The 22,849-nt window shown below is 40.3% G+C and overlaps 3 protein-coding genes across 4 annotated transcripts; 1 reads left to right on the top strand and 2 right to left on the bottom strand.

Annotated features, from left to right (window-relative positions):
* Window positions 1-388: 388 nt before the first annotated feature.
* Window positions 389-1,488, bottom strand: LOC135426577 (trypsin-1). The gene is made up of 2 exons (XM_064679728.1): window positions 1,445-1,488; window positions 389-1,383 (listed from the first exon to the last, which is right to left on the bottom strand). Exon 2 carries the CDS (start codon window positions 1,245-1,247, stop codon window positions 477-479), a length of 771 nt encoding a protein of 256 aa, XP_064535798.1. The 5' UTR covers window positions 1,248-1,383; window positions 1,445-1,488; the 3' UTR covers window positions 389-476.
* A 462-nt stretch (window positions 1,489-1,950) lies between these two features.
* Window positions 1,951-3,321, bottom strand: LOC135426576 (cilia- and flagella-associated protein 161). The gene is made up of 4 exons (XM_064679727.1): window positions 3,059-3,321; window positions 2,481-2,996; window positions 2,318-2,422; window positions 1,951-2,252 (listed from the first exon to the last, which is right to left on the bottom strand). The coding sequence occupies exons 1-4, from the start codon at window positions 3,152-3,154 to the stop codon at window positions 2,061-2,063; spliced, it is 909 nt and encodes a 302-aa protein (XP_064535797.1). The 5' UTR covers window positions 3,155-3,321; the 3' UTR covers window positions 1,951-2,060.
* A 4,172-nt stretch (window positions 3,322-7,493) lies between these two features.
* Picot (picot) lies at window positions 7,494-22,834 on the top strand. 2 transcript variants are annotated; one of them, XM_064679726.1, is made up of 6 exons: window positions 7,494-7,660; window positions 12,256-12,924; window positions 20,579-20,751; window positions 20,837-21,400; window positions 21,468-21,992; window positions 22,072-22,834. In XM_064679726.1, the coding sequence occupies exons 2-6, from the start codon at window positions 12,861-12,863 to the stop codon at window positions 22,315-22,317; spliced, it is 1,572 nt and encodes a 523-aa protein (XP_064535796.1). In that variant the 5' UTR covers window positions 7,494-7,660; window positions 12,256-12,860; the 3' UTR covers window positions 22,318-22,834. The 2 variants fall into 2 exon arrangements, with proteins under 2 accessions (XP_064535796.1, XP_064535795.1); XM_064679725.1 differs by lacking the exons at window positions 7,494-7,660; window positions 12,256-12,924 and adding an exon at window positions 18,747-18,905.
* Window positions 22,835-22,849: the final 15 nt, after the last annotated feature.

Below are 22,849 nucleotides of genomic sequence, written 5' to 3'. Positions count from 1 at the left end.
ACACTTGTTTTTGGAATATTTCCGTGCAAGTTGCGCAAGGACTTGGTCCTTTAGGTTCACCAGGTTTATATCAATGGTATGGTATAACCAAGAATATTGCGGTCAACTAGAAACCATCGTGGTGGGAGGGGCTGCAGCTGGGGGCGGCTTGAGACCAGTTCCTTGAGAATTTCGCAGAGTTCTGGTCCTTAAGGTTCACCAGGACTATATTAATGGTATGGTACAACCAAGGATATGATAGTCATCCAGGAACCATCGACAATGATTGTTTTGCAATTTTAACTTAAGATATTCATTTTCAAGACAATGTACATTTTTTATAAAAATAATTATAACCTAGCAGATTTTTAAAGGATATGGTGCGTTATCGATGCTTCTTAGATCTGCATTCAAGGATATTGGCGTCATCTGAGGATGAGCTCTAATTTTTATTGTAAATCGTACAATTCATTCGTATTCGTATCATATCAGTTGAGCTAAACATTTGCAGTCTGCTTGATCCAGGACCTCAGGGCGCCCACGTATGTGTACATGGCTGGGCGACCCTTGGCGCCGCACCCGAAGCCCCAGGAGACAACGCCAAACAGTTTGCCATCAACAGTCAATGGTCCACCAGAGTCACCTTGGCAGGAGCTGACCTGTCCGCTAGGATGTCCGGCACACACCATGCGATCCGTGAGTCCAGGTATGTTCTGGGCATTACAGAAGTCGCGACTCCAGAGCTGCACCTGTGCAAACTTAAGGCGATTCGGCAGCTGTAGATTCTGGTTGATGGCGCCAAATCCGCTGATGGTGGCCAAGGTATCCGCCGCGTAGTTGGCATCCGCATCCGCCAGCTGAATGGTCTGAATAGCACCGCCTAGTTTCACAGGATTACTGAGCCGAATGAGCGACATGTCAAAGTCCTGGCTCTGTGGATTGTATTGTGGATGTATGATCAGCTGAGAGATGCCGAAAGTCTGGCCATTTCCAGCGCCCAGATCGTTGGTGCCCACCACCGCCTTCATTTGGCTGGGACTCTGGCCCATTGTGCAGTGAGCCGCAGTCACAATAACCGTATCGGAAATCAAGGAGCCGCCGCAATGATGGCGCCCCTTCAACTGCAGCGACACCTGATGAGGAAACTGTCCCGGCGACGCAAACTGCCCGCCAATAATGCGCGGCACTTCCGCACCCTGGACACCAGGTCCAACGATGGTGAGCAGAAACAGCACCAGCGCAGTCGGTAGCTTGTAGATCGAAGACATTGCAGAACTTGACTATACTGGCTATCTGGTTGGGCTGGTGGTTTTATAGTTAACGTAGCTGGTGCTCTTGGGCCTTATCAACCTAGCAGCGGGGGCTTGGCCGACCCAGTTCCGTGTGCGAATTTGTGTATCGACCCTGAAAAAAAAACACCAGCAAATAAGTCAAGCTACTTTCAATATTAAGAAAAGCTTCTTACCAAGGTTGGAGACTACAGTTGGGTACATGAGATGGTTCCTTCGTGATACAGATAAAAATATTTATATATCATAAATTATAGTAAGCTTAAATATAAAAACTACATACTCAAATGCTTAAAATACAAATTAAAAAATTAGAACAATGCTTTAACTAAAATAACCTTAAGATAGATGATCTTGTATCTTGTATATTGAATAATACATATATACTTTATGGGGCCACAGACATTTCATGTCAAAATGATAAGCCTAAAAAAATAAGACACTTATCCCAAAAAATGTTGAGTAAGCACTCTGTTCATGAAAATATTAGGCCTTTTTTTCATTAGATACAGCCTACTATAAATTCCTATTATAATACTTAGCTCATTGTAAACAAATCTAAGCCTTAGATACCCAGTTCGTACAAGCAAATTGTCGCTGTCTTATCGTAGCTTAGCGGCGGGGGCCTGGCCTGACCCTGTTTCTAGTGCAAAATTTGGCCATTTACAGGTTCGCAAAACAGTTAATTGCCATGGCCTTCTGTGTTTATTGTTTAAGGCAAAAGTGTGTCGGCTTTAACGGATTTTTACTCGTCACCGGAGTACGGATAATTTATGTGATTGCTTTAGGTTTTTAATGGGAAGCGTGAGTGTGATGGCCATTGCTGATCATCCAAACATTCTTCCAGATTTCACGCTTGTAGACGTTGCGATAGTTTTGAACAGAAACCAAAAACTCTGGACCGAAAAGGGTTTGTGTAACAACATTCTCAGCGGCCAGATTGCGATTCGTGGCCGCATGAACAATTACCAAAGGTGAGTTGCTCTGAAAGCAGAAAAGAAGAGAAGTTGGGGCATGTCTCAAGAAATGCATATTAGATCTTTACTTACGGGCAAGGACTCGCCCTCGCTTTCGAAGCGTTTGTGTGGATCGACATGCATGCAAAACCAGTTGGTAAAGGCCGAGGGTATGTCTCCATCGGGGCACATGATTTTCTGCAAGAATACAATTCCTATAGAGATCGAACTATACATGGGTTTATATAATACTCACGCTGCGGTGCACCAGGCCTAGCGGCAAGTTGATTTCCCCGTACTTGCGCGAGTTGAAGGTCGTGTTGATGGCCTGCGAGAGATTGTTCAGTTTGGGTGCGCTGTATAGCAGTATTGGATCATCGGGTGATTCGACGCACTCCAGGCGAAAGCGCTGGCCGTACTTGAGCTTCTCCCCGGTGCGATCGTGGTCATCCCCGCTGACAATGCGATAGGAGTTGCGCACACAGGGCCGCTCCGAGGGCGCCACAGTGAGCTCGCAATCCTCGTTTATGGTTTGACTGGTGCGTATTGCGTGCTCGTTGATGACCACCGAAAGGGCCGGATGCAGCTCTGATGTATCCATATCAAGTATGTTCATATAGATGGGCATTAGCTGGATTGTGGCGCCGATGGTGATATCGTGCTTGGGTGCCGCCAGCTGCACCTCCTTCTGAAAGTTGTCGAAGAGCGTGCGCGCCTTCTCAACCAGCAGCTCGCCGCGGTCGCGCATCTTCCTGAAGCTGACCATTTTGTCCTGCAATTAGACAGATATATATGTATATATATATATATATGAATAGAACAGCTGTAACTTACCTCCTCCAGGCAGATGTCCTCGAACCAATTGCCAATGCGCACATTGGGCCGATAGCGATTCGAGCCCGATTCAAAATTGGAGACTGTGCAAGGCATCGCGTTTATTCGATTCCCTGTGTGTGTGCTGTACTCTTCTTAAAAGCTATCAATTACACACAAAATTTGCTTATCAAACTATATTTGGACAAAGGTTTTTTGTATTATTCAAATTGTTTCAGTGCTGTTGTCGCTTTGAAAATTTGTTTGTTTCTGAAATGGGAAGCATATGTAAAATGTTAATTTGACTGGTACTACAAGGCAACAAATGAAATGGGACATTTTTAAAACAGCTGCCTTTTTAAACTAAACAAGCTTCTCTTTTAGAGTCACACACATATAAATCTGTCGATTTACATCCGATTTTATATTGACTGGCTGATTGATTGCTGAAAGGTGGTCAAATATAAATGAAAAACCTTTGAGGATCTGATTAACAAGCGGCAGGTCGCCGGTTCGAATTCAGCAATCATAAAAAACATAAATGCCTAGTTTGCCATTATTCACTAAAAAATAGAAAAATCAAAGAAATTGAAAAAGCAATGAATCAAGATTGGGGATCAAACCCCGAAAGAACTAATGAGTTTATTAGCTTAAAATAACAGGCACAATGGGGTCGAGCACATTTTCTGGTTGTAGCATCAAAATCACGTTTTAATTATCGAAGAACTGTTGCATACTTTAAGTAACATGGCGTATGTAAAATATATTATGCTTGTTCTATAAACACTTGATGATTTAATTATTTATATGCATTTATATTTATATGTAAGTTGCTTGCATTTACTGGGCAAATATTTGAGAGCATTTGGCTCAGATATCGCTGGCCAACTGACTAAGGCAACAGATGCAACAGCCTCCATGGAGTTGTTTTGAAATGTGGGATCGTGTCATACGTTGGGTGTGCGCTAAATAAGCAGTCATAATAACAACAAATGGCAAAAGAACAAATAAGAAAGACTGGCTAGTGCAGGGACATGGAGGGGACAGACGGTTGCCTGGGTAGATATTATTCATCGGATGATAAGCATTTTATGTGAACAGCATGAGCAACGGGCTTGCTGTTGGCTTAATTGCTGTTGCTGTCGCTGTTGTTGCCCCTAGTGCTATCTGGAACGGCGTGCACTTCACGTGAACGTGATCGGCTCACTCGGCCGATCCACGGCACGTTCCTTATCAAGCCAGCCAAATGCCAGACTAACAACAACGGACTGTCAGTCAATTGGACGGGGCGACATTTATGATCGGGGGCCTTTGCCAGTTTTATGGGAAGACATATTTGCCCGGTCGTTATATCAACATTAGGTTGCCATTATAATTATCGGTTATCAGGTGCAGCACAGCTCTGCACTGATTTATTTCAATTAGTTTGCACTCTACACATTTATGGCTTTCATAATTTTCACTCTATCGAAATGATTGCATTTATTCTCGTATCATAGCATTTGCTTGCTAAGCATCTCTGGCAATCTTAAATCGTTGTATTAACGGACTAAGTCTAAGCATTGACTACAGAAGCAGGCGGTTAAATTTATGGGGAGAGTAAATAACTGTACTTCCCTTGTGCTTAAACTATTTGAGAATTGCCAGAAGATTTGAGCGAGTTCTTAATTTAAGGTTATACGACAAACTGAGCTTCACTTAAAGCTTAATATCAAAACGTAAGTTTTATATGAATTTAAAGGCTTGCAGTATCGCTAATTAACTTCACAGGGGGAAGGAGCGGGCCGGAAATTGAGGTGTTGTATAAATTGCTAAAATTGTTTTGCAACTCTTAAAAAGCTCTGCACACCGAAGAAAAATGATAATTTTTTTTAACATTTCTAATCTGCTCCGCACTCTTCTGCTTCGGTTTATTGAACCTTTTTCTATATTAAATGGTTTATAATTTTAGGTTCTCGCTTCAATTGCAATTTGAACAGGCAATTAGCTCTAAATTGACAGCTTATTCTACTTGCCACGTTTGGCTTGTCAAGCAGATGCCATGCCATGAGCAAATGATGGCATTACAATCTTTTAATCAGCGTTCTAATAGAATTTTGCAATTATTTGATAGTGTGAGTGGTTTTGCCATAAGTTCCGTAACCTACTTTGCCATAACTCTTAAGGTGCTGAACGGGGTCCGCAAAGTGTGCCTGGATGTATCAAGATCTAAAATTGTTAGTCACACCCACTTGTTTTGCTGTCGGCCATTGTTTTACATAGCCAGTCCTGATTATTAGAAGTACCCTCGAAGCAATCAATGTAGGATTCAAATCTGTTCTGATAACGCTTCTCCCTCCTCGAAGCATAGCCTTATCCATGTGAACTGCGCACTCCGCACGACTGATACCACGAAAAACCTGATACTGGCCCATATGCCTACATTATCAATAGAGAGCAGACATATCGGTGCACACGCAAAGTTAATTGCGTCAAACGACTGGCCCCACAGATGATTAAAACGGCGCTACGAGTATTTCAAAATAATATATATTTATAAGATTCTAAGAGGCCCAACTCACGCGCCTCGAACTACGTGCGTTAACAAGAGGGCTCATGGGCGATTAGAGTGGATCGCCATGACTTCATTGATATTCAATTGCGTCATCAAGAACGAGGGGGCCCTTATCCGTCAGTTAACACCCATTCAACTTATCGTATTAACACAAATATTATAAAGCCGTTTTCTTTGCTTGTATCTGAACTTACAAGAAAACACAATAAAAACTTACTTAACTGCGAAATACAGTGTAAGGTCTAACTAACTGACAAAAGGTTCACTTAAGTAAGATGTTAGCAGTAATAATAATACAATTAATTAAACAAATATCTTCCATGAGTGAGCAAAAGTATTGGAATCGTAGTCATCCACTCAAGAGAGCTTTTACTGTAACTTTTTTTACGTCGTGAGGATAGATCCCGTATTCTTTCAAAGTTAATAGGCCGTAGATCATTGTAAAGTTACCAAACTCAAATTACATTTTTTTTTGGGTAATCTTAATATAGCTATCATAAGTTTACGATACACAAAACTCAATAAATAATTAATACCTGAGATTATCCCGAACGATAGTGTCCACATTGATTTAGTAAAGTAAGCAAAGAGTTATATATAAATACATTTCCTTCTTCTTTTTTTTTTTGGCTTAGTGGCGCTACAAGAGTCGCAGCAAATCTAATTTTCTAAAGCTTTCTGTTATTTCCCCATTGTATAACGCACTTGAGACTGTCAAATAATCGCGCCGATAGCCATCGCCGGAGCTTTGTTGCCTGGCTGAACCTTTAGCTGGAAGTGTGTGTGTATGTGAGCTTAATAACGGTTGTGCCATAAACGAAATCATGTGACGCTACCGTTTAACATTCGGCTCCATTCATAAAGGGACATATCGGGAGTTCAATATTTAACTGTTTGCCACTGTTGGCGCAATACGCGCTGCTTATTGCTTACTGCTTGTTTATAGGGGAAAATCAGTTTGATATCGCTTTTAAATGGGTGCAAGATTCGCCCAATGCCAATCAACGGTCAGTTTGCTTTGCGGTTTTATTGACCTGACCGCTTATCGTAGACGCTTTACTGCCGTAAATACCGAAGACGTCGTATGCATACATACAAATAATTCTTTAACTGTAACAGGGCTTTTAATTGTAGCGTGCAAATTGGAAGGCCGTCAATATAACTATTTACTATGTAAATCTGTTCACAGTAAATTGCAAATATTGTAAAAGATATTACAAAAGACTTTTTACCTTTTCTTATCACACTAGTTACACGCACAGCGTCGACCTCCCCCGCAATCAACATTCACTGACTGCAGTCAACTCTAGAATACACTCGTGAGCACGTGTCAGCAAAGAGAGAGTTCCAGAGATAGAGCAAGCGCACGCGGCTTAAAGGCATGCAACCGGTTGAGCTTCAATTGTTTTTACTGCTCTGCTCGTTCACTCTCACATATGAATGCAAAAACGAAAGCACTGCAAAACAAAACATAAAGTGTGAAAAGGCGTATAAAAAGCTCACGTGCTCATAGAGCTTCAAGCTGGAGTCTGAGTGAGCGACACAGACAGAAGGAGAAGGAGACACGGACAGCGTCAATGGTGACAGTAAAAGCTTTGTTTGCTGCAATTGCCGCAGGCAATAAAAACATCATTTAATAGTTTATAACGCGAGCGATAAACGCTGTCATTATCACCATAACAGCAATTCGCACACGAAGCGACCTCGTTGACGTTCGGGTTATTTCGGCGACGGCGACGACGGCGACGGCGACAGCGCTGACGAATCAAGCTAAACGGCATCGTATTTTTGATAGCCGCCTCCCACCTGCGCCTGTGTTTTAATTCCGACTGAAACACAAACAGAAACAGAATTATAAAAACGTTCAATTAGCTCAGGTAGTAAGTCATTACAGCGCTAGTGCTCGGCCAGGCCGCTTCTCTGCCACTGACGACGACTACGACGCAGCAGCAGCAGCGCAGTAACAGACCCGGCAAATAAGAAAGTTATAGCGTCAACGTGTGGTGAAAATCGATCGCGAAAAATACAAAAATACAACTAATTGTGCTCCCAGTTGGAAAACTAAGCTCGTGAGTGTCTGTTTATAAGGCTTTAAAAGTTTATTATCAAACCAAAAAAAAAATAAATAAATTATAGTAATAATAATTTAATTTGTACATGCAAATTCCTGCAACGTTGCAATCGCAGTTTTCATTGTTTTTGTTACGCAGTTTTAGTCCGCTTTCTGTTTTTGTCCGCTCGTTCGCTGCGCTAATAAGCCGTCTTCAAGCGTAAGTGCGCAAAGTGAACAATACAAAAATAAAAAATAGGCGAGTAACAAAAACAAAATAAAACAGCTGATGCGAACTATTTAAAATAGTTGATTTGTTTAGCACGTTTCGCCAATCGCTTGCCTTTAAGGTGAGTGAGTTTTAACTCCGATTCACCTTAATTTCAATTAGTGAATTACGTATTTTATGCAAATTTTCGGAATTTTAGATAGCAGACGACATGCCAAGAACAGCTTTACAAATGTTAATTAGCATTGAGGCTGCAAACTTGAACTGCACTCGAAGCTCTCTCTCTTTCGCTCTCTTCTTCTCTCGCTCAGTATCTGTGCGTGTCAAAGACTTCAGCGAATCCTTAACATGCTCGTTAACATGATTATTGATTATTTGTTTAATGAGTTAACCGATTATTGCTCTTCGTTCTTTAGCCACAACAGTAAGTTAATTAATGTACAGTTTAAACCTCATGGCTTGAAAGTCAAGTGGAAAACAATTCAACTGGTTTAGGCCACAAGTCTATCAAGTGCCAAAATGCGCAATGGCATTTCAATGTAAGAGCCGAATCCGCGCGATAAACTAATCAAATACGCACACTCCAAACACTCAAATTTCCCACTGTGCAAAAATGCATTCAAAAGGAAAATTGTACTCGTATTATCAACAGTCAACAATACCCAATCGACAATGGGGCGCAGCAAGAGCCACTCAGCCGAAACGAATATGTTGTGGGTTGCGTCTATTGTGGTTTTATCTCGCGCTCTCTCTCTTTTACTCCCTCTTTCGCTACCGCTCTGCACGCAGCTGCACTTGAACTTCAAAACTGGCGCCATCTGAAAAAACTTTTGCACATAGAAATTAAAAACGAGCGAGCTACAAAAAATGTGTGGCAATTAACGTGCGAAAAAAAGTCAAATAAATTACGTGAATTATAATAAAATAGAAATTGAACACGGCAACATTGAAGATTAGCCGTCCGAGTGAGTGAGATAAGGATAGCAAATTGTTGCACGTGAAGCGCATGTTGGATGCGACATTTTATTTTATCGTGAAGCACATGTGGAAAATTTTCAAGTAGTATAGCCAGGGGCCATAAGTGCTAACGGCTATTGACAGTCTGACGTATGTGAACAAATGATGACTTGACGCAGCACAAAACCAGCAACTGGAGGGCCCGTTTATGAGTCTGTGATAAATCTTGATTATTTTATAATTAAGCAAATAGGAAAGAAACAACCGCTATATATCATTTATTACCAACACTTTATTAGCGTATTTGTTGCTGAATTAGGGAAATTTTTGGAAAGAATTGCGGAATTTAGCGCTTTTCGGAATTGGGTTAAGGAAGAATGTGGAAGGTGCACAAGGAGATTTGGTTTAAAAAGAAAACGCAGAATATAATTATAAGAAGACAGTAGAGCATAAAGTTTTTTAGATAAAGTACATTTCATTAAGAACTTAAATCTTGAATAGGAATTTCGGAATGAGTCAGAATAAGTTGTACTAAGAGCTGCCTTCTCAGATTAGGAAATTATTATCTTGGCTGCATTTGGACAAAGTTTGTGCTTGATTTCAGTCAAAAAACATATTTTTCTCTGAGTTTAGTAAACTTTTGCCTAAGTTGTTAGTTGTAGCCATGTGTCATTTGTTGGCAGGTGCGAAAAAATGGAGTTTGTACGTCCGCCCTTAGTGTCCAGCATGAGTGTGTGTGTGTGTGTGTCTAATCTACTGCCACGAGTACGTCAATCTGATGCCCGCGGTCAGATAAGTGCGTTTGATTTACGGCTGTTCGATAGGGCCGCAATGCGCCTTGACAACTTTAATTATTAATATTATTATTATTGGCTAATACTTTAGCCGTTTTTTTTTATATTTCTTTCAAGCTAATAATCAGATTGTAACGCGCCTATAAATCTGCCAGAGCTATTCGCAAACGGGCTGGTCAGCAATCACTCAATATCAAAATAAAAATCATAAACATTTATGATTGTTCCTATCTATCGAGAAATAAGAACTCAAAACACTTGAGATACTTGGGGCACACGCAATACAGCTTTGACAAAGTTGTTCTGTTTCCGATTGGCCATAAATTTCATGAAACAATTCCTTTTCAATACTAGCCAAGTTTTCTAGTGTTCTATAAATTTCAAAATGTACTTTTAATGCCAGGTAAATGAACAGCTAAGTATAGCTGCGCATTAATGCTTAAGTCGAGTCCATATAATGAATTTACCACCTCGACTCGAAAAGATAGCCCGGTTCGTAATTTAATATGCATTTTATATTTATGGGAATTAGAGGCGATCCGTGCCTAGTTTTTGCAGCCCCACAATATTTCAACTCGGGTACTTTTTACCTCTATTTCCATTTATAATTCTATTTATACAGTAGCCTGTTTTTTGATGCATATCAAGGGCTTATTTAATCGCTAACCCGCGAGCTTATTCAGCCGTTTGCTGGCCTTATATAATACCAAGTCGGGCTGCTAACTAAATCACACTAGACTACACAATCAGGCCAGACACTTGGCACATCCCAATGCTCCAAACTTTTCGGTCTATTAACATGTCTTTTGTGAAAGAAACTAATTTTTAGCTAAACATTTGGTTTGCGAAATGAATTTTGAAGACACGTTATTAATTGGACTGATTGTTGCTCGAAAGATCTGGGAGCAATAATGAGCACAGCTTACAACTTGACCTCCAGTGACCTTCAAGTGAGAGTTGCCTCATCAATTTAAGAGACGAAAATAATATAAGGCACATGTAAATGTGATAAAATAAATTTGTTTTGTGGAAATTTTTTTAAAATTCCACAAGCAAGCATTACCCGGAAAAGTGTTTATAATTAAATTAAATTTAATGATTTTGTTAATGTTCCCACATCCCGCTTTATTTGAAAGGCGACTCTGACTAGGCGAAAAATATATTGATTCAAAAATCATCCAAGCAGCTCTCCCATTTCAGAAGTCGACTTCTTGACAGACTGATCGACATCTTCAGACTGAAACGTGCTGCGCTCGTTTAGCAGCTCCAAAAAAGTGCAAAATCATTCAATATCTGAATTTATTTTGCATTATTTACTTAAGATCAACTGCAAAATGCGCTAATTGTATAAACTGATAAATATTTTGTTGACAAAACTCTCAAGAAATACGCTACGATTGAGTTGTTAGAGAATTATGATGCACCAGCAGAGGCAGCAGCTGACTTGAAATCCAAAATAGATCTTTAGGCAACAGCATAAATTTTGGGGATTTTATTTTATCAGCACAAAAAGATTTGGCAATATTTTCAGGCGCTTGACAGGCGGAATCTAAATAGGTTTATAATTTAAGCGATATTCTGAGAAATCTCGACTGAAAAACAACACCCACAACGAGGTAAACAAACAGCAACAGGTCGGGTTTCAGTCGGCGGCGACTCCGAACTCCGGCTCAAGCTCAGCTTCATTTGGCCCACGATACTTTCTAAATTGAAATTCGGGCGCTGTGACGTGCAAAAACCCTAATTGAAATTCCAACCGAGATTTCCAACATAACATATACGTACTGTACGGTATGTATGTGTGCGTATTTAATGGAATTTTTGTAGAATTAGGCGCAAGCAGCAGCCAAATTTACCTAAGCAAAATCGCAACCAGTTTGAATTTTATTGAATTTTGTTTGTTTATGTATATTTTTATATATTTGGGCAACAAAGAAATGTTTTGTAATTAGTTATGAACGATCAACAAATTACATCATCGCCGCGCTGCGATATGTAATTCGAAAGTAAGAAAAACAAAAAACTAAAAACAAAAAACAGCTGAGCTAATGAGTTATATATGTATATATATTATTATTATTATTTAAAAAAGAGCCGCTCGCATTGAGCCAGACAAACTGGAGCTGCGTATGCCAAGTAATTATGTAAATTTAGAAGAGTTAATTATAACTCGTTCTAACAAACAGCCGCGCCAACAAATATTGGGACAGTTGACAAAAAATGATAATAATAGAAAAATGTATATATTCGGTGCCAGCTACAAATCATGCGCAGACTGTACCCCAAAAAGAAACTAAATCTAAACTAATCGCAGATGAATCAATTTAAATGTCGCATATATAAAAGTGCGAAATAATGCCAAATATTCGTAGCGCCCACACAAAAAAAAAACGTGTACAATTTTGGCAACTCATCGCAAACATTTGCCTCAAATATTTATATAGATCGTATAACATATAACTATGGAAACGTGCGTAGGGAGATCAACTCGTGAGGACGCCGATTTTCGCGTTTACCCAAACAATTAATGCCAATGATTGACGATTGACGATCGGCGATCGGCGATTCGCCATCGACATCTTGCTAAATTTATCATACTAATTTGATGTTTGCTCTGATCTACTCTGCTTACAGATTAACGTGTCTGGATCGGATCGGATCGGCCGAGCCAAATCGTCGAACGGAAGCCGAGACGCATGCGCAGATCTCTCGCGAGATTAAGTCAACAGCTGAAATCAAACAAACCAAATCAAAATTGAACGTGTAAACAGCCGCAAAAACATCTCAGTCACCGCCTCTGCCGCTGCCTCTGCCCCAGTCTCTGCCACTGTTGCAGTCTCCGATCTCCGGTCCCAGCTTATTTAAAGGCAACGCGTCTTGTCGTTAATCGTTCAGAACCTTTCAAGCTGTCCAACGAGTGGCAACGCGAGTGAACGAACAGCTAAATTAACCGCAAAAATAACAACAGCAACAACGAAAATAATAACAATAAAAATAATATTATTAACATTATTAAGTGCTTGACGAAAATGTCTTAAAAACCGCCAAGCGACGTGCTTGACGAGAGTTAATAAATTTCTTGACTTTTGCATTTTGCGAAATTTCCGCAACGCTTTTGACTGATTCTTATGCAATTCGTGTAATTCCGCGTCCAAACCGCCAAAAGACTGTCAACAATTATAGACTAACGTAATATATATATATATAAATATATCAAAACAGAACGAGCCACACGCAAAATGTCTGCATCAAAGGAGGCCATTTGTGCGAGTTCCGAAAAGGAACCCGAGAAGCCGCAGTTGGGTAAGTTCAACATGAGATCCGTTCGTAATTAAAATTATGTAATATGTATAAGACCCATTAACAACAAGTATTTAATAACAAAACAAATAGCCAAGTGCTGATAATATAATCACAGATATGAAATCAGTTCTATATAAAAAATATAATTATAATCAAGTAGCAATCGAGAATTTACGCTTCCGATAAACAAAAGTTGAATAGAGTTCAGTTTCGTTTAAAAATAGATGAAATATATCGTTAATTAGAAAATATAAAAATTTTGTTTGAAATTTTAAAAGTGAAAAATTGCTTCGATTCTTCGTCAAGATCTTAAAAAAAAACCTTAAAGCAAAACCTGAAGATTTATTACACAGCAAATACAGTTCTACAAAAATGTTGGGCTTTGAAGTTATTCAATTATTAAACTTAGATTAAGCGCTAGTCTAATTCATTAAGAGACATATTTTTGAAACTCAAAAACTGAAATTTGTATGAATAAGTTTTTTGGACACATTTTTTACACACAAAAACTGAAATTTGTATGAGTAGGTTGTTTTGGAAGCTGAACTAGACAACTTGCTAAGTTATTTCATAGCGTGTATAGTTCACTTCATAGAAAAAGTGCCCATCCGAACTCATAAATAATATAAATGGTTGATTACTTGTATAATAAAAAAAAACCCCCGCACACAATCATGCACTAGACTCAAGTTATAGAAGCACTTAGGATTGATATAATAAATTGCACGACAATTTAGATGGGCATAGTGAGTATCTGGTATCTGGCGGATGTCTATCCCGGCAATTAGGCACAAATCGTGCGAGACTTGACTTTTGCCAAGAAATAGCACACGAAAATGTGATTGGCGCTGATTCAATTAAACGGCTTCTACTTCAGCTAATTCCACTTGATTTAAATAACGCAATCAATCCCGGGACGAGCTCTCCAGGCGACCACGAAACGGAAGTGATTTGTTATGCAAAGTCTCGCATAATACGTAAAATTAACAAAAATAAATACAAAATTACAATCATAAAAAAAATCAAAAAGAGAGACGAGGCTTTGTTGTCGTCAACGCGTGAGCCAAATTCGCAATGAGACCTGAAACGGGGGAGTTCGTAACCGAAACGGTATTCAAAACTGGAACCCTGAATAGTTTGTTGACACAAAAGCTCAGCTGTTTCGTCTAAATTTCCCCACCTGCTGCCCGTTTATGGTCTGTTGTTTGTTTTCCTACATTGCCAAAGCTCGATCCGCGATCTTCTGATCCGCGATCTCTTGACACAGTTTCTGGGCCAGTTCCTTGCTGACCATTTTTGGCACCGCATGGTGAACACTTGAACAGTCGGAACCGGTTGCCAAAAGAAATAAACATTCATATGATCATGTGCATACGTGTTATTTGAAGCTATGCAAATTGATTTCAGTTAAAGCGACAACAATTGAAACTAGTTTTTAAGCAAGTCACAAACTTGCCACTGACTTTCGTTACACTCGTTCGAGTGTTAAGGTCAAGAACAGTTGAGGAAATTTTTCGCACAGTGTCAAGAACCTTGGCATTCTCGGCGCTCTTAAGAACTGACTGCAATTTGTTCACTTTCTTTTGCAAGAGTGAAAGGGGCTTTAAGAGGGCGCGGCGAGTAGCTTATAGCCAGATTGAGCAAATGTTGCATTGCAATGGTTGACTATGAGATGCCCTATAGCCAAGGGTTGCAAGTGTGAGTTGCACTTAATTTTAAATTAAATGATCATAAGAAATGAATTTCTACAAGAACTGTCTTTGTAGGCTAACTACTCTGCAGAATGCAGCTTCACAGCTTTCACGGTTTAGGCCGTTCGTTAATCATCAGTCAATCAATCAATCAATCATCAGTGTAAAAAAAGTGATTAAGCTTTTAAGTGAAAAGTTGTTATTAATTTGAATGCTTGTAAATTACAAATGCATGAAAAACATTATCAATTTGCATTGGGAATGCTCTTTACTGCTTTATACATTTTTTACAAGGTATATTTTAATGCATTTTATGCATTTACCACCAGTCGTCTGGCAGTTTGACAAATATTTAGGTGCATGTCGCTAGCTTTTTGGCCCCGACTTTGACATTGCATTTTCATTTGATTTTGATCAATTTGCCATTCGGCATGTCGGCGCACATTATATGATTATTATTGAAATAGGGCACAGGCCTATTAATAGGGATTGTGCCAGGGCGTTCGCAAATGCGCGTTAATTTTCACACGCGACTCGAACGCCCACACGACCTCATATTTGTATAGTCGTATAATGCCTGGATAAACTATAGTATTCTTTAGTAGTGTTTCGCAATTCTCGACGATCTTCGCGACGACCTGCGTCTTTTGTATTGCAATTTACAGCCTAACAGCTTGTCTCCGTTCAGTTAAATTAGAAAATTGGCGCTTTAGTTTATTTTTTTTTTCAACAAAGTCGAGCTGTCACGTACTTTCAGAGAGGGGGATAACAAATTCACTTAATTTTTTTTAATGACGTTAATATCGTGCAGTTTTATTTTTTGTAAGTTTCGGTGAAAATTACTCATGTGCATGCTATTTTTATATAGGTATTGTATTTAAAAACAATTTGACAAACCCGCAAATAGCACAAAAGCATTTAAAAACCACATGAAATTGAATGAATGATGGATGAGCGACACACCTGAACACGAGGGAACACATAGAAATTACTTTAGCGTAGAACAATTTAATTGTGGTTCACTGTAGGCAGGTTAAGCGGAAACAATACAATCCGATGCTCTGATATATGTATATATGATCTTGTTTTTTGTGCTGGATAAGCGCAGCTACGTGAAATAAGCTTTTCACCAATTATTTTTACTGTCATATGACATCATTGCGAGTTGGCTAAAATCAACTTTAGAGCATTGTTTGGGCCACAAAGAGCCGCACACATGTCAGTTAGCTGAGCTTCGTTGTCTGGCGTGTAATCGCCCCGTCTTGAGTATTTGCAAACATCTATATAGCATATATGTACATATATGTGTTAAGAAAAATATAATATTTGCCCAACTCTTTTGCACCTGTCAATGCCCCGTGTACACTTCTCAGAAGCCTATGTTTGACGCAAGCTGTAAATTCCGCTTTATGGCTTTTATAAAGCTGAAATAAACAAGTTACTTTAACAATATAAAATAACTTAAACCATTAACAAACTAATATAAGGTGTAAACATCATAAACACCATACTTATTTGCTATATATACATTTTTTTTTGTTTAGAAGGTTCTCTAGGCATTCCATTTGAATGATAAATACATATATACGCCATACAATGCACTCAATTTGGCCCCACACATTTTCCCACACATGCAAGAAAATAGTTTGAAATCTGAGCAAATTGTTATTTTTTAATTAGCTGAGAGAATCAATAATAATACCCACAGCATGCCTATATATAAACTTATGTATATCTATATAGTAGAACTTACATATGCCAACATGACAGATAAACCCGCCGATAAGGCAACGTGCTTGCATTACGTTGTTTTTCCACGTAGTCAGGTCATTAAGTAATGGTGCGGCCCTTGATCTCGAGCTTTTTCAACAAACGCCCAAAAGCACGCCATGATTTATTAAGCCAGCAAACCAGCCAGTACACACTCGAAAGCTTTCCAGCTGCAAAGCTTTCATTGAAAGTCCAATTTTTGAAGCCCGCGCTGCTCGTGCTTAATGACAGTTATTAAATAATGTAGTCTATTGTTGTTGTTGTTAGTTGATTTCGCATGGTTCGTTAATGAAACGGAAATAGAACAAATGCAGCTGCTATTTTATGGTTGTTGTGCTTATGTTTGACTAATTGCTTAACGCTTGACTGTACCTGCCAGCAAATATTTCCATTTGAGTTTTTGCCAAAAAGAAACTATGTGAAATAAAAAAGCTGGCACAACACGAGAATCGCGTGTCAAGGTTCCTTTTTCTTTCTTTCTACCTCTCTCTCGCTCTCTCACCGTCTGTTCACTGCGTTACTAAAATAATAACAATAACAATTGCCGGCATTTCCAGTTTCAACACAACCAGACGAAGCTTCATTGCGCTACGCCAGCTCTGTCAATAATTCAACTGAGCAGCTCATTAGTCAGCCGACTTGAGCGTCTTTCTCTCTTTATTTACGCTCTCGCTCGCCCTCTCTCTTTCTTTCGGCGAAACTTGTTGCGGCCAAGTCGAGAATCAGGCGACAAGCACGTGCACACGCCGCATGCCTGCAAATTTTATCGTCTGCCGCTTGAAGCCGACTCGAGACTTCGAAAACAACATGTGGTTATGACTTGAGCGTGTATGTGTGTCTGTGTGTGTGTAGAACCGTGACTGTCGCGCTTTATAGGGTGTATTTATCAAAAGAAAGTATACTGGCTTTAACATGGAGCAGGCCAGTTAAAATGAAGTAAGAAAATATTTAAAGCTGCATGAAAAGGGAATGCAAAATTGAAAGATAAATTGAATAAAATTTGAAGACTAAGCAAATTGAAGGGAATATTGATGGGAATGAAAATTGTAGCTTATACATATTTGGACTTAAATGATAATGCAATTTTTCCATATTTAATAAATAATTTTTGGCAAATTGAAATAAAAGAAACTATTTGTTTATAAATCAAAATTTTACTAAAATTGCCTTTTCATCAGATTTTCTTTATTTTATAGCGTATTCAGCTGTCGTTGCAGCGAGTTTTAATTACTATTTCCTGTACTCTTGTATGTTTACAGTATGACTGACTTTTGATTTTTAGCTTAACTAGTTTTTGCGCTTTTCTCCAAATTAACAAGCACCTGACAATGCAATGAATTGCTTTTTTATAATGCCTCAACTGTGTGCCTAATTGGTAATTATATAGGAGAGGGGACCTTAGTGGGTACCGCAGTGGGTACCACTTAGCGGCACTTAGCGAGCACCCTGAAAACACAAACGACCCCCTCGGCATATGATTGGGACATCCGATGGCGCCAGTTGCTGCCTGCCTCCTGCCTCATGCCTCTTGCTCTGGCAGCGTTTCACATTTCTATGGTTTCAGCATGTACTCGTAACATTTTTCTTAATAATTTCATACCATTTCTATAGTCTGGCCGCACATTTGGCAAATAGCATTTGGCTTTGGCATATTCTCAACAGCGCGTGTTTAGAATTCGAGTTAGTTCTTGTCGAGTTCCGTGCTCCGGCGGTCACGAGATGCTTACGTCTATCTGCTATAAATAGATCTCGTTTGGGTACTATATGTATATATAGCAATTGACATCAATCGACTTAGGTTCAACAACAGCTGATGATTCAGTTTGTGGCTGACATATGCTCTGACCATATCGCTGACCATTCCCCCCAGCCCCCTCAAATAGTTGATGTAATCGTGCGAGAGTCTGTTGCGCTCTCTCTCTGTCTCCCTCTCTCTTTCTCTTTCTCTCAAACTGCGGCGCAAGCGCCTCGAGCGTTCGGCGATTTCGGCCCCGTTTATTATATAGCCAGAAAGCGCAACAGTTAGCGCTCAGTTGCCGCAGAGGCGCCCACAGAGTCGATTCCAAATTGGATTTGAATTTAAATACTTCTGCCTCAGCTCAGTCGTGTGTACCTTGTCGAGTGCAACGCGTGTCGCTGCATTAAGCAAGCAGTTGTGTTAATAAGCTCAATTGTAATATCTTGACCCGCGACATGTTCAGGCCCGGCCCGCTCTACAGATAGACAATGAAATGGTTTAAACGAGTGCGCAAAAAGTCTAAGTGAAACATTCGCAACAACAATAACAACATTGACAACAATCAGAGAATTCGTCTCTGTTCTGCCGAGAATTTCAGGCAACGCATCGCGAACTCGTTTCGAATTTAGTTTTAGTTTACATTAATTTATTAATACAACTCGAAAACCTCAAGACAAGGCAGGCACACAAAATGCCCTTCCGACGTAGCAAACTTAATCATCGCCATCGCGATGGCCATGTCCTCGTCTGGGATCAAAACAATCTGCATGACAGGCCAAGGGGTAAGTGGTAACAAAGTGGAATGCATACAGTGAATTGAAGAGATCCGAATAAATCTCTTTGATTAAAGTGAAGAGAATTAAAAAAGGCTTTAGCTCATACGTGTTTTGTATATGAAGAAAGTAACAAACAAGCTAGATTAAAGGGTATACGCATGCCGTCACTTAGTGCTTAGCGCACGATGCGTATACGTATTATTAATAGCCGCAATTTGTTCATGCTGCCCATTTTAGATCATAGAGAAACAGTTGAGCCACGCACGAGTCGCTGGCTGCCCTGTGCTGACGCGCGATATACACGTGCTGCCGTTGGGCATGCCGCATTGATTGTGCAACATGTGAGCAAGAGAGGGCGAAGGCGAGGGAGGCCAGCGGCTTCTTTGGCAAATCGTGCGATTTAACGCTGCGTGCGCACAAATAAAAAACGCAAACGTATATAAATCTTTTATTTGCTATTTGTTTTTTATTTTTTTTTTTAAATTGTTTTCGATTCAGCAGTTCTTTAGCTCGGCTTTTCCGCAGTGCTTTTGTCATATTTTGTGGAAAAATGTTGCGGGTAAAATAATACATATGTACATGCAAACAGAACATTCCGAAATTAAGCAAAAACAGAAAAAATTGCCGGTCTGTTGAGCTACAAACTGGGCAAAAAACATGGAAGGGGCAAAACCAAATGGCTGAAAGTTCAAATTCCATTTGGCATGGGTTGAGCATTCTGTGCTTTCTAAATTGTTGGAAACGACTCGGTGGACTCCAGAACAGCTCAGCTTGTTAGCAAATAAATACTTCATACTTTTTTTTTAACAGCCCGAAATCTGGCCATAAACCTTAAAAGGCAAGCCCAAATATGACTAGAAATTTCCACACCCATCACATAAATATCACGTGTTGCCTGCCCGTGCGCGGCGACAATCGGCTGAGTTGTTGAATGACATTGCAAAAATCCAACGGCAACAACAATAATAATAACATTAACAATAACAATTTCTAATTATGACTCGCTTCGGTCTGGTCTAGAAATAGGTTCGAGCTGTGCTTCAAGTTGCTCAGTGGCCCGCATCATGATTTCATAGTAGCCAGAAACGTGAGGCAAATCAAAACGGTCCAGAATCCACGGCATCTGCTTGGCATTGAGTCATGGCTATACTAAATGCTATCTTATCTGATCTGTCTGAAATCGTTGGGCATTGCGACTTATCTTACGCCTCGCTTTGACCTCGTTTTGTATCTCTATCTCCATATACCCTGTACCCACAGTTTCTGGAAAAGTCTGTAGCTGGCGGTAAAAGGGTTCTTCGAGACATAAACAAGACGATTATAGTACTGATTCTTGGCATATACACAGATTGGCATATCAATTTAAAACCCAGACACGCAGACAATATTCAAGAACAATTTAATTATAGTGTTTTGCACATCCTGTATTTTGGCAGCTCGCTGTTGCAGGGCAGCTTTTAGTCGGGCACTGTCGATTCGTTCGCTCATGTTTTGTGTTTATCTAATTTATTGTTGGGCTCATTTCCGTTCTGGGTTTATTTAAGATGTTATTCTGAAAACTTTTTCGCAAATAAATGCCGAAAGATTTTGCACATTAATTGGTTCTAATTAAACGATGATGATCCGTTCGAAAAAGTCATAGACGTCAACTACATGTTCTCTTATTTAACTCTTTGCAGGTTGGGCCACCACCCGCTATTTTGTCACATTCATGCTCTTTCTGGGCATGGCCAATGCTTATGTGATGCGCACCAATATGTCGGTGGCTATTGTGGCTATGGTGAACCATACGGCGATTCAGCAGGGCGAGGAGATACTCGACGATGAATGCGGTGATCGTGAATTGGAAGTTGTAAGTTAAAACTCGAAATATACACTTGTCGATTATATATCGATAACATTCGAACAGTCCTAACCTAACTTCTTTTCGGTTTTAGGACAATGGCGAGGACGGCGAGTTTCCCTGGAGCTCCAGCTTGCAGGGCTATATACTGTCCTCCTTCTTTTACGGCTATGTGATCACCCAGATACCCTTTGGCATATTGGCCAAGAAATACGGCGCCCTGCGCTTCCTCGGCTGGGGCATGCTCATCAATTCGGTGTTCGCCTTCGTGGTGCCTGTGGCAGCTCGTGAGGGCGGCGTCTATGGTTTGTGTGCTGTGCGCTTTATTCAGGGCCTGGGCGAGGGACCTATTGTGCCCTGCACACATGCTCTGCTGGCCAAGTGGATACCGCCCAATGAACGTTCCCGCATGGGCGCTGCAGTCTACGCAGGCGCTCAATTTGGCACGATTATCTCCATGCCGTTGTCTGGTCTGCTGGCGGAATATGGTTTCTCCGGTGGCTGGCCGTCGATCTTCTATGTGTTTGGCGTTGTGGGCACGATCTGGTCGATTGCTTTTCTCATTCTGATCTATGAGGATCCCTCGTCGCATCCGCGCATCGATGAGCGTGAGAAGCGTTACATCAACGATTCGCTGTGGGGCACAGATGTGATCAAGGTAAGATCAACTCTTCATTTAGTTAATCACTTCAGAAATCTAATTTGTTGCTCCTTCTCCCCCTTAGAGCCCTCCCATTCCGTTCAAGGCCATTATCAAGTCGCTGCCTTTCTATGCGATTCTCTTCGCCCACATGGGCCACAACTATGGCTACGAGACGCTAATGACGGAACTGCCCACATACATGAAGCAGGTGTTGCGTTTCTCCCTGAAATCCAACGGTCTGCTCAGCTCGCTGCCATATCTGGCCATGTGGCTCTTCTCCATGTTTATATCGGTGGTGGCGGATTGGATGATCACTTCGAAGCGCTTTACGCTGACGGCCACCAGAAAGATCATCAACAGTATTGGTCAGTATGGACCCGGTTTGGCTCTGATTGCCGCCTCCTACACGGGCTGTGATCGTGCCTTGACTCTGGCAATTCTCACCGTTGGCGTGGGCCTCAATGGTGGCATCTACTCTGGCTTTAAGATCAATCACTTGGATCTGACGCCGCGTTTTGCTGGTTTCCTCATGGCCATCACGAATTGCTCAGCGAATCTGGCGGGTCTGCTGGCGCCCATAGCTGCGGGCAATCTGATCAACAACAAGGTGAGTGGGACGGGACGTTTAACAGACTCTTCGAACAGCGTTTTAATTGTTTACTCCTTTTATTCCTTTTATTCCGCAGCCAACAATGGGACAATGGCAGATTGTGTTCTTTATTGCCGCATTTGTGTACATCATTTGCGGCACCTTCTACAACCTCTTTGGCTCCGGCGATCGTCAGTTCTGGGACAATCCGGCGAACGATGAGCACAAGCCGAGTCTAGGGAACGGTAACAGTGCCAGCAGCACGAACAACCCACCAACCGCAGGGCTAAGCAATGGCAATTCGGCGACGCTGGCCATCACAGCCAGCGAGTCTAGGCAGTAATTACCATTACACTACACTACACACAAGCTAGTTTAAGTTATTGTTTTAGTTCATTATACTCTAAGCCAAAAGTTGTTATTAGCGCATTAGCATTGCCGTCAGCCTCATAATCCAAATACAGAAAGTATAAAAGACAAAAATCGGTCAGACAACAAAAATTAAAAATAAAAAGCGAGCACAAAATAAAATTAAAGTCACATTTTGTTAACGTAGCTCAACAATTTTTGGCAGTGCAGTGCCTGAGAAGGGTATTCAATTGTCTACCATTTAAAATGCGTAGTTTCTTATTGTGATAGCAGAGAGTTTAGTTTTTCTTTTTACATAAATAATGTCAATTCAATTAAAGTGAATTAAGTAATAACATTGTTGAACCATGAATAAAATAATTATTACATACTTTACTATACATACATATATATTTATATGCATATATCGTTATGTATAAGCAAACGATTCAACGTACAAGCAAAAAGACACCAAAAGTCTGCAAATAAAATTTATAACTGCTAAAAACCAATTTACAAATGTATTT

The sequence above is a fragment of the Drosophila montana genome, unplaced genomic scaffold, assembly GCF_035044405.1.
Source record: "Drosophila montana isolate Dmon_TW-CO22-7 unplaced genomic scaffold, ASM3504440v1 contig_2081_1, whole genome shotgun sequence".
Taxonomy (NCBI): domain Eukaryota; kingdom Metazoa; phylum Arthropoda; class Insecta; order Diptera; family Drosophilidae; genus Drosophila; species Drosophila montana.
The sequence above is the reverse complement of the archived record's forward strand: the minus strand, read 5'-3'. Positions and strand labels throughout refer to the sequence as shown.